The 12,500-nt window shown below is 38.5% G+C and overlaps 1 protein-coding gene across 2 annotated transcripts in view; it reads right to left on the bottom strand.

Moving 5' to 3' along the window:
• Positions 1-2,239, bottom strand: part of LOC135210974 (pro-epidermal growth factor-like) — a 12,792-nt gene extending 10,553 nt beyond the window's left edge. Inside the window, exons 1-3 of one of the 2 annotated variants that reach the window (XM_064243966.1) lie at positions 2,038-2,239; positions 1,706-1,735; positions 182-253 (exon numbers count right to left, since the gene is read on the bottom strand). In XM_064243966.1, coding sequence (XP_064100036.1) covers positions 182-253; positions 1,706-1,735; positions 2,038-2,176 — 241 coding nt within the window. In that variant the 5' untranslated portion in view covers positions 2,177-2,239. The remainder of the gene's footprint in view (positions 1-181; positions 254-1,705; positions 1,736-2,037) is intronic. The other variant, XM_064243967.1, reaches the window with a different exon arrangement.
• Positions 2,240-12,500: the final 10,261 nt, after the last annotated feature.

The raw sequence follows: 12,500 nt of genomic DNA, 5'->3' as shown, positions 1-12,500 counted from the left end.
CAAAGAAACAGAAAATACAAAAGCTGCTGTTTTACAACCCATGACTCTAACCTCAGTTATGTACTGACTGCGATGAAAAAGGAAGAAGAAAATTTGGAAATGAAAATAACAGACAGAATTTAAAATCTTTTTCTGGCTGTTGGAGGAGAAAAGAGTCACAGAGAAAGAAGCTCAGTTGTACCTGTCACTGAAGTGTTCTGGAAGTCTTCCAAAAGCTCTTTCTTGGCACATTGTTGGCACACCGCTAGCCGGTCTGGAACAACAAGAATTTATGACGTGATAAATAATATTACAAAGGAAGTTTCCCCCCCACCCCTCTCTCTCTCTCTCTCTCTCTCTCTCTCTCTCTCTCTCTCTCCACGCACACGCACCCGTACTCACACCCACAAACACGCGCACACACTCATATCCTGATCGATTTCGTCGTTATTTCCAAGCCATTATCGTAGTGGTAGAAAGTCACAACATTTATAATCGGGGGAGAGTACAAACAAACGTGCAGACCGTTGGAGACCAAAAATCCACACCGATCAGTTGCAAGGTGGCGGAGCTGTACACTCAATCAGTTACTTTCAAATGAAATATGTACGATATTTGAATTTTAAAGATGGCGGTAGATATGTACAGGAAAAGGGATTCGTATAGTAAAAAACACAGTACCTAAGTAAAAATGAGTGTACGGTTCACTCCCAGGTACCTACCTATCAGGTGTAGATTTTAGGTTTCCAACAGTCTGAATGTTTATTTGCACTGTTCTTATAGCATAAATATTTGTGAATTTCTATCGCACTGTATCAATTCCTCGACAATGGCTTAGAAATAATGCTGAAGCCAGGAAGGATTTATACTCAATATCTAATTTTTCTAGAAGTCATGAGAGACATAAAAGCTCACGTTACTTTGATTATAATCACACGTGCATACACATATTTACACCAATACACACACACACACATTATATGAGTCATTGGTTACTGCTCAATAGGTATAATGTTAAGCCTAAACGATATAATTTCTCGGCTTCCTTCAACTTTAAGCATTTTTATTTCAATAAACTAAATTCCTCTAGGACTAAGGTAGATGAAACCATTAAATATATATATATATATATATATATATATATATATATATAAATATATATATATATATATAGAGAGAGAGAGAGAACTTTGTGTGGGAAGAAGGGATAGTATGAAAGAGAAGACAGAGAGAGAGAGAGAGAGAGAGAGAGAGACTGTGTTATTGGCATCTGGGTAGCATCACTCCTCGACTGATTTAGAATATGTTATTTACATTGGCAATCCGTAAACTACTTTGCAAACTTTGGTTATCAGATCCATCACCTTGAAATGTTTTTTTTCTGAGAAATGAACGAAACTATAATTTTAAGAATAAGTTCGAATCATTTATTTCTTGAAGATTCATTACATCATATAGTTTAAATTTAAATTGCATTATCAAGAACAAATTCTGTAAGATGAAGGACTTAGTTTTATGCCTATATATTGCAGTTAAATTCTGACAAGAGCGATCAATTTGAGAGAGAGAGAGAGAGAGAGAGAGAGAGAGAGAGAGAGAGAGAGAGAGAGAGAGAGAGAGAGAGAGAGAGAGACTGCCCTTGGAAAAAAAAGTAAAACTGATAACACATTAGAACCAGAAAACCCATCTCTGATAAGGAAGTAAAAGATAATGGCAACTTTCTTACTTTCCATTTCAGTGAGCCTTTCGTGGATATCTGGAAAGAGAAAAACTGCTGTAAGGAAATGAATAGATAAATTAATATGCAAGTAAGTAAATACATAAGTAAATCTTTGAACATCTCTCTAATTGCCATAAGCAGTTGATCGTTGGTAGACTTGAAATTCATCTAATTACATCTCGCGACTACAGAAATGTCACCAGTCAGAAACCATTCTAATTCCAATATAACACCCTTCAGAGACAATCATTCTCCGTTTGTGTCTATGTCTCTTCACAATGTCTGTCCTTTCAATAGAAAACAACAGCATTAGTTAAATCTGAGTTCGATCCACTTACCGTCAATTTTCAGCGAAGAATTGTAGACGATATCAATAGTTCGCATGGCTAATTGCATCAGATGGCTATCCATTGTTTGCGAAGTCGCGCTGGAGCAGCAAATCATGACGACAGTAAGGATTATTTGAACGCTGGTCATCGCAGTATGAATCTTGTTACCAAAACCGTTGCTAAGACCTCGAAGCTGCGCACCTCCTATTGATACTGGGCAAGTTGAGTCGAGCGCGTTCTATTTGAACGTTCAGCAGTCCCCTTGAGAGTGTGAACAAATGACGCCATTGGGGTTTCCATTGCTCTGAGTCATCAAATGCGAAAAAGACGGTGATTTCTGGGAATTCTCTATAGGTTGTGGTGAACTGGGATTCCACTGGGCACTGTCAAGTGATCTGTGATGTCAGGACTAAATTTTAGGGTCAATTTTTTTCTTAGCGCAAATGTCTGCGGAGTCTGGTTTCTTTTCATAAGACAAATTTTTTCTTAACGTTCTGCTCTCATTTTCTTCATTCTCGCATTTCTTCTGTTTATATGCCACTCGTCGAAATTTCAAATTTTTTCTCCTGTTACTTCTGATATTGTTATCTTTATTGTATTTAATTTTTACATTTCAGTTACGTATACAGTTGCTACTGAGAATTATAAGCTTAGCTTAAGGACTGTCCATTTTTATAATATATTAAATATGTATTAAAAGTCTTGAATAAAGAATCGAAGGATTTTCCTTTTCTATCTTTACTTTTGAAATGTCCTTTAGTTTACTTCCCTATGGACAGGTTGGGAAATCCGAAGAGCCAGAAAGAGTATTTTTGAAGGGAATAGAATGGGGCCCTATATCGTAGGAAGCGTCAGATTAGCCTCTTAAAGAGAGATAATTAAAAAAATTAGTTATGGCCATACACCACAGGTACCTAAATGAATACTGAAGTTCGTCTTAATATGAAAGTCATTTATATGTTTGACTAATAAAGTATGTTGAAAATGAGTATTTTTTTTATTTTCTTCTTTATTTCTCTCCAAAAAATATTGAGCTCTAAACCTGCTTCTAATTTCATTACTTTTTCCTTGCTCCCTATGAGATTACACGAAAATCTTTTCTGTATTCTTCTGATTTAGCTTTCCTGCCTGATCTAGAAAAAAAAATCAAATAACTCCATTTCGGTGTAACTTCACAGTGTTCATGTGAGAAGGGCATCATCCTTAGCTTTTATTTTGGCCATCGCCAATCTAAAGGCCTGCCTTGAATTCATTGCTTGTGTGCACTATGTTGTCTTTGCAAATTCAAGACTAGGAGTATTATACTCCATAAGATGTGACGTAATTTGTCGCAACTTTCACATATTCGTCTGCTCCTTAATTTCAGTTCTGTGTTGGATTTATTAGTTCAGTACCTAGCGATGAGAAATGACATTCTAATCACGGAAATTACTCTTTTCACTTGATTTAGCTTGTTATTTAAAAAAAGAAATAGAAACCTTGCTGTAGACTGACTTTTTCCCACCCAATAAGAAAAATTTCCATTGTATTTTAGTATATTTCTTTAATACCTCCCATCTCGACAAGATTGAATTCTAGGTAATTTGTCTGAGTTGCCTATTTACTTGCCTCTTCACTAGAAGACGTTTATCTATGTTAGGGCCTCTGTTCTTAGGGAGGTAGTCCTGTTACTTTATTTGGACTGAAGAAGTCTCTCCTCCCGAGCACTCTCGTTATACGTGCTAAACAACATCCTCCCATACTTTGATACTGTGGAAATTAACTATTCACTTTTTCATCATGTGAATGTCAGTAATTATTCTTTTCCTATATCTATCCCACTTTTACATTTTCTTCTAGCTTCTGCTTTCCCTCAAATTAATAATCCGCTACATTTCAAATTTCCCCAGTTTCTTCTGAGCATTAGTTCTAGGCTAGGTAAGGGCATGAGGCTCTTATACTAGGTTTTGAATTAAAAAAGTATGTATATATTGCATGGAGGGATACCTCTTTCCAAGTAAACTCTCCTTTCACGAACATCATTTTCAAAATACCTTAAAATAAAATAACTTCATCTCGCTGTCGACATTAACAGTCGGAGGTGAAATTGCTTCTCCTATAAAACTCTTGTTAATATTCCTTTGGCGGTCTAACATTCTCTTCCCAGAACATGTGACTGCGTTAAAACCTTCTTCCAAGCCACTAAGCAGCACTTGGAGACAAGACCCCTTGTCTGATAGCCGCAGGCACTACTTAAAAGCATCCCTGGACCACCACTGTGAGAGGCATTAATCCTGGGCGACTGGACAGCCCACCAAAGAGAAAAGTGGATAGACCATGTGGTGCCAGACAACCCATGAGGTCAGGACATAAAATACACGGTCAACAGTTCAACCCATGAGGTTATTATAGAAAATTGGATACCTTGGAGAATAGGGAGATTAATACAACAGAAGGCATAAAATGCCTTGCACCTCCTGCACTCGCCAGAGACACCCCATGCACAGCTCCAGCGCACACACTGCTCCTTGAACTCTGCTCTTTTTGAACCTGTCCCAACCATGTGGCTGACTTCCAGTCCAGTATCGTTTCCAGTGCAATTCCCCTATAAACCTCCTCCCCCCACCATAATGGATACATCTACGAGGGCTCATCTCTCCGCGGTAAAATTCAACTGTTATATAGGCGGATCCCTTGGTGCTATCAGCAATTCCTCAAACCCTTAGTTGCGCTAATTTCACCAAATAATTGCATGCATTCTCTACTGAAAACGAAGTTTTCTCACTGTGGATCCTTTGCTTCAACTGTAATTTATTGCCATGGTCCAACCACTGCAATTTAATTTATGGAGCCCTTGATGTGGAATCTCTGGCACCTCAGTACCATCTTTTCATCATAAAAAATGAGATGTCAAGTGCTGGGTAGAAGCCATAGGCCTCACCACCCTTCAGGCTCTGCTCGAGTGCATACAGCTCGAGGACTTCTTTTAGTATGTGCAAGGTGCTCTCTCCATATACCTCTGTGAGAGAGCCCCAAGATGTTCGCCGAGTGCTGCTGCTTGTCAGACAAGTGGGACACCTAACATCATTCAGCCAGCACCTTGGGACGAAGAATAAGACCCCTTCTCATACATCCGAGCCAACTCAGCCCAAAATGGGCATTTTCTAAGGAAACCTGTGTGTGGCCATTGTAAGATGGTCAGGCAGCTTACTGAACAATGCTGCCTGAAGGCCGAGGCTCAACTAAAGGTCTCCAATAGTTCCCACAATGGGAATGCAGCTAACAGAGCCATGCCTTGATTCTGGGGGTTACCACAGGTGATTCCTCCCAAAGAGGGAATACCTCTTCGAAGTCAGCCAGTCCCTTGCAACCGGACACCTCCTTCTCTTAGGCCAAGATCTCGTACAGTGGAGCGACCCTTCGATCCTTCTGTGCTGCATGATTACTACGGCCCCTGACGAATTCGAAAAGCAGCCACCTCCCATGGCGTCAGTCCACTACCTGCGATCTTACCTTAGCAGAAGTGCCATGACTGCAGGAAAAGCCTGGTACCCCACTCGACTACTCTGACTCTGCACCTTCCTCATCATGGGGGCAAACCCTTTCCTTCCTACTTTAAGCAGGGAACAACTTATCAGTGCCCAAACGGAGAACGCCAACTTGCGGCACCGCTGCTTGGAAGCTCTCACTGACAAAGAAGAGATGAAAGGCATTGTAAAGGATGATTTCCTCATGAAGGGTGAGGTTTTTTACTAAGTAACCCGGAAACAGCATGAGCCCACTCAGGTCATCCACCGACTGGTAGTAGTACCCTTGTCCTAAAAACAAGACCTCCTCTGGTTGGTGCATGATGCCATTGGTTGAACTTTAGTGTCATCTGAACCACCCAGGCTGTTGAAGGAAGATTCTACTGGCAAGGCCTTTGTAGCCTCATGCCCCACCTGCCAAATCATGGGACACCCAACCCAAATGAAGTCATTCCCAAGGCTCCTATCAAGAACATGCCCTCTGTCTGGATCCCCTTCCAGGAAGTTGTCATTAATCATTATATACCCCAGGGACATATTAAAAGCAAGAAGGGTCATAACCACTGCCTTACCAACATAGACAGAGGCTATCACCATTAGGAGTGAGAGCTCCAGGAATTCCTTAAAGGACCTCGAACAATTTTTCTGATGTTTCCGGTTCCCCACCATGACCAAAAGTGACCAAGGACGACACTTCAAGTCTGAAAACTTCCGTGATAGCATGGCCAGCCATGGCATAAAACATATCTATCCCACTTCTTACCATCCTGAAAGCCAATGAATAGTGGAGTGATTCCACCAAACCTTCGGCTCTACTTTAGCCAAACTCGAGCACGAAGGAAGAGCAATCTGGGAGGAGAACCTCCCCAACACCCTCTTTGCTATCCGACAGGCACATTTCAAGACACTAGGGAACAGCCCCTTCAAACTTCTCTACATTCACACCACCCAAGGCCTCCTCAACATACTTTATGAGGCATGGGCCGAACTGGCAAGGGTGGACTGGGCAAAGGACCTGCACAACATCCAGCAGAACCTTCAGGCTACTTGGGCAGTTGCTCAGGCCACGGAGGCAGCCGCACAAGAGAGGGTCAAGCTCAAGCTTGACAAAAGGGCAAGAAATAAGTCCTTTAATATTGGGGACCAGATCCTGGTACTCAGGACAGGAACCATTCGCCCCTTCAGAACTCAGTTTACTGGCGCCCACAATATACTTGGGAAGTTAGTGACTTTGAAGTACCTTGTAGATAGTGGGCCGAAGCATACTAAGTGGCTGCACATTAATTTGTTAAAGACCTACCTAAACTGAGAGGAGAGGGAGGCTGGAGAACCGACTCCTTATTCCAGGACCATTGTGGGCACCATCACCACAATGCCAACCCCCCTAACAAATTCCAAATTCCTACTCAACCTTGAAACTGTTACTCCGGGAATTGAGAATCCCAAGCATCTGCATATACAGTGACTGTTAAGTGCACACCTGCAAGGTAACCTAGAACTGACTCGGTGCACTGACATCCTACAATGAGCAATACACCTGTGGGAAGGTGTCACACCTATCATCCAAGGCTAGTACCGAGTCAATCCACAGAAAGCAAAGAGGATTGAGGAGTAAGTGCAGCTCCAACTTGACCTCAGCCTTATCGAGGACAAACACAGTGAGTGTTTGTCCCCAGTAGTCTTGGTCCCTAAAGAAGGAGGGGGAGATAGGTTGTGCATAGACTTCCATAAGTTAAATGACATAAACAAACCTGAACCTTACGCCCTCTGCAAATTGAGACCTGCTTAGACGGTCTGGGCGGTGCCCCCTATTTGAGCAAGATCAATGTGGATAGGGATACTGGCAGGTGCCCCTGTCTTAGGAGTCACACCCTCTGACAAACTTCACCACTCCCACATGCCTCTACCACTGTAGGACGATGCCCTTTGGTTTAAAGAATTCACCTTAGCTGTTTCCAGAGGCTAATGAATAAGATCCTGGCAGGTATAAAGGACTGTGTAGTATACCTAGACAACATAGTTACTTATGTCAACTCGTGGGAGGAGCACCCACAGATCCTTGATAAAATCCTTGCTACCCTACAAAAGGCCAATCTTGTTATCAAGCTCAAGAAGTGCCAGTTCAGGGTAGCCGAGATCACATATCTCGGTCACCGAGAAGGAAATGATAGACTGATATCAAACGATGCAGTGTCCATGCCATTTGGGATATGCCATACGTGAGGGCCAAGAGGAAAGCTCAGTGCTTCGTAGGGATGGTCCAGGGCTTTCTACATTTTATTCCCAACTTTATGATGTAGCCACCCTATAGCCAACCTCTTTTGAGGCAAACAATCTTTCTGTTGTACACCTGAGTGTGAGGTAGCAGACGACCGCCTCAAGGCAGTACTCATCTGTCAACCAGTTCTGCATACACCTGACTATGACATTCCCTTTTACATAGCAGTTGATGCCAGTGATATCATCATTAGGGCAGCCATGTTCTAAGAAAAAGACGTGGTTAGGCACCCAACAGCCTACTATTTCAAGTAGCTCAACTCAGCTCAAACCCAGTACTGTACCATCGAAAAAGAACTTCTGGGTATGATTCTGGCCATGAAACAATTTGAGTCCTATCATGCTAATCATAGATTCCCCTTAAAGATCCTGACTGATCATAACCCCATTAAGTATTTCATAACTTTCAGGAACCAAAAAACCTTTAAGACGTTGGTGCCTCGATCTCCAAGATTACACTGGAGCATCGAACATATTAAACGTACAGACAGCACTATCGCTGATGTTCTTTCCAGACATCAGAGCTAACATCCTTATCAATGGCTTCCTGTAACTCCACTTCCAGAATAATGTAGCACTCCCTCCAGGAGCAAAGAGTCGTTATTTTTGCTCAGAATAACACTCCTAGAAAGTGTAAGATACTTCCTTCCTTGAATCCATCTCTTCATACTTATTCTAGTATTATTATAATCCTGAGTGCCAATGCCAGATCGGCTGACCTCCGTGAGTTGCTGATATCAAACCATACAGTTACATGTATGGCAATCTAACTTGTTCTTAAATTAGAGCAATTAGGCTCTTGCGACCATATTGCCACATCTGGCAAAGTGCCCTGTCATACATAAGTACCATGGCATCACCTAACATTAGCGCACATGTACCTCATTTGTAAAGCCTCATCAAGGAAACTAACCGCATGACTTTCTGCACCAAAGTTAACCCTATATTTAATTGCATGATTAACTCATAGATACCACTCTAGTAATTATCTGATAACCCTATCCTAATGTTGTTACAATAAGTCATGAGATATACATTAATAAAATACTTTTAATAATTTCCTATCCTCGATGATTTAGCTTAACCATAAACCTTAATTAAGTCATTAAATACTAGCAACAATTCTATTCTGTTATAACGTAATTGCTAACACTGAAGTGATATAACTTGCAGTTATTTTCTTTACAGCAGAAATACTAATTTTAAGTAAATTAGAGCAACCAAGGGTAAATACCAGAACAGATATTATGAAAAGTAAAGTTGACTTGCTTGTAGATATTGTAAACATGTTGAGGGAGTTATAATGAGGGATACCTCTTTCCAAGCAAACTCTCCTTTCAAGAACACTTTCAAAAGACCTTTAAGTAAAATCATTTCATCTTGCTGCCAACATTAACAGTCAGTCATGGAGAATTTTTTTTTATAAAGCTCTTGTTATTACTCCTTTGGCGGTATTTCATTCCCTTCCCAGAATGTGGGACTGCATTAAAACCTTTTTCCAGGTTACTAAAACATCTTTGAAGACAAGACCTGCTCGCCTGATAGCCGTGGCCTTAAAGGCATCCCTGGACTGTGGGAGGCACTAATCCCGGGCGATTGGACAGTACCCTAAAGAGAAAGTTGGATGGACCACGTGGTACCACACATCACACGAGGCCAGGACATCAAACAGGCAGTCAACAGACTGACCCAAGAGGTCATGATAGAAAATGGGATACCTGGGAGAATGTCATAAAAGGCCTCGCAACCTTCTTGCTCGTCAGAGACAGCCTGTACGTAATTCCAACACCCAGATTGCATCTTGAATTCTGCTCCTTTAGAGCCTTCCCTAACCATGTGGCTGACTTTCAGTCCAGCATCTTTTCCAGCGCTAGTTCTGCTATACCTGCCCCCAGATTATTGGTACAGCTATGAGGAATCATCTCTCTGAAGTAAGGTAAAGTGCCAGGAATCTGAGTTTTGCCAGTCATGTAGTGCTTTTTCTGTTGCTAAGCCTTCTCCTTTTACCAAAAGAAATTCTTATGTAGAATTCACATTGTTATTAGTGATGTTCATAAGTGAATTTAACAGTGTTATATCCGAGGATTCCTTGGTGCCTTCAGCACATCCCCGAACCCTTAGTTGCGCTATTTTTGCATGCATTCTCCATTGCAGATGGAGTTTTCTAGCTGTGGATGTTTTACTTTCATTGTGCTGTATTACCGTGGTAAACCCATTGCAATTTAATTTAATTGAAGTTGAATCCCCGGCACCTCAGTATCATCTTTTCATCATAATTTTGTTTTTTGCCAGGCCCCCTTTTCCTTACCTCAGATTCCCCCATCTCCTGATTTGTGCTAATGTAAATATATGTGATTATTAGTTACCATAAGATTTTATTTCAAAGGCCCACAGCTCATTTCTTTTCTTCTGCCAGCCCAGGAATTTCAGTCAGATTAGTGTCATTCATTATGGTAAGTCCCTTCTCCCAGGTTACAACATGAACACACACATACACACGCACACACACACACACACACACACACACATATATATATATATATCGGAAGTCCTCGTAAAACTGAAGCAAAAGGGAGACCGAATGTGTTATATTGCGGGAATGGTCGCCAACCTTTTCTAATTGCTGGCTATTGTTTTGATAAGGAGTAAAAACATTGCCCAGAACATATCTCTTCTATTTTTAATTTCTTTCATTTATTGGGACATTTTCCTGCTTCATTGTACACGATTCCATAGTATTGTTTATAATATATATATATAGATATATATATATATATATATATATATATATATCTATTATATCTATATATCTATATATATATACAGATATATATATATATCTATATATATATATATATATATATATATAGAATTATATATTACTGTATATATATACGTATATATATATATATATATATATAAATATATATGTATATATATATATATCTTATATATATATTAGATATATGTATTCTTTTCATTTTTTCATCTAATGTATTATATAGGGAATATTTGTAATAATAGAATCACGAGAAATGTATTCCTTAGTATAGTGATAATTTTATTTTATTTATTTATTTTATATATATTCAGAACTGAAGTAAAAATATGTAAAAGGTAAGAATGAAATACTTTAGCTATTACGAAAATTGAATATTCTTTTACATTTATTTATATAATATATGATGAATCGATACTGATAAATGATGATAGATATATATCAATATGGATATATGATATCAGCTATAGTATATCGATAGTTGTAGATATATATTATATATCATTATATGTGTATATTGATATCTGTTCATTACTAGATGTTCGTAAAGTAATATATATAGAATAGAAATGTAAATCGACTATCTAAGTTTTTTTTATAGTATATTTTATTATATTTAATATCTATTTTATATGATTTGTTTTTATTATATATTCTATTATTATATTGTATATCATTATCTATATTATTTAGATTATCCGATATATATATTATAGATTATATTATCTATATATATATTAGACATATATATTATATATATTATATATAGTATTATATGATATAATATCTATTAGATATATAGATATTTATATTATTATCTCTACTTCTATATCTATATCGATTTCGAGAGATAGTATATAATCTCTTCTCTCTATATTATATCCTATTTATATCCCTATACCCACATACATAGACCCCCCCCCCCCCCCCCCCCCCCCACACACAACCACACACACACACACATATATATATATATTATATATATATATATATATATATATATATATTATATATATATATATATATATATATATATATATAAACATTACCAATCACTCCGATAATGGCATTGGACAGCGGCATTAAAATTGTAACAGCAAATGAATACCTCGTAAAATTTTACTTAATTAAATTTGATTTTCACGCCGAGTAAAAGTTTGATTGAATGGTGGCGTTGTAGTTGTAGATAGCTATTGAAATAAAGGACGTTTCCAGAATCGTTCATCAGAAATGGAATGGCGAAGGAACGAGTTTTGATGACGACTTTTATCATGGTTTGCTTTGATGGAAGCTACATAGGTCTGGCGTAGATATGGGTTTTGAAAGTACTGTAGGGTTGATTGATTTGTAGAATATAGAGTGGCGTTTGGAGGGAAATGTATGAACCCGTTATTTACTGTTCATGTAGATTTTTCTTTCAATCGGGCAGTTGTCTAATATCTGAAAACAGATAAACAGTGTCTTCATTATAGTTGTTCATCGAAAGTAAAAATAACTTATTTGTTTTTGTTAAAATGTAATAAGTAGCACTATGTACATAAATCATGTAGTTTTTTGTTCTTAATCGGGCAGTTGTCTAATATCTGAAAAAAGATGAACAGAGTCTTCATTAAAGTTGTTCATCGAAAGCAAAAATAACTTATTTGTCTTTGATAAAACGTAATAAGTAGCACTATGTACATAAATCAACAAGTTGCAAGTAATTATCGGGAGAGAACATGAAATTATACAAAAGGAAGACCTCGTACTGAAGTCATTCTGAATATCTTTAGTTCACAAAATATTTGTACATATAACAAATAGTTGAAAACAAATCGGGAAAAAATTCATTATTAGTTATCTGTTAAAGAAAACTATTGAGATTGCTATCTCTTTCAATCCGCACTTTTTCTGTCCACCCTCAGATCCTA

The sequence above is a fragment of the Macrobrachium nipponense genome, chromosome 4, assembly GCF_015104395.2.
Source record: "Macrobrachium nipponense isolate FS-2020 chromosome 4, ASM1510439v2, whole genome shotgun sequence".
Taxonomy (NCBI): domain Eukaryota; kingdom Metazoa; phylum Arthropoda; class Malacostraca; order Decapoda; family Palaemonidae; genus Macrobrachium; species Macrobrachium nipponense.
Note: the sequence above shows the minus strand (reverse complement) of the source record. Positions and strands in the feature narration are given on the sequence as shown.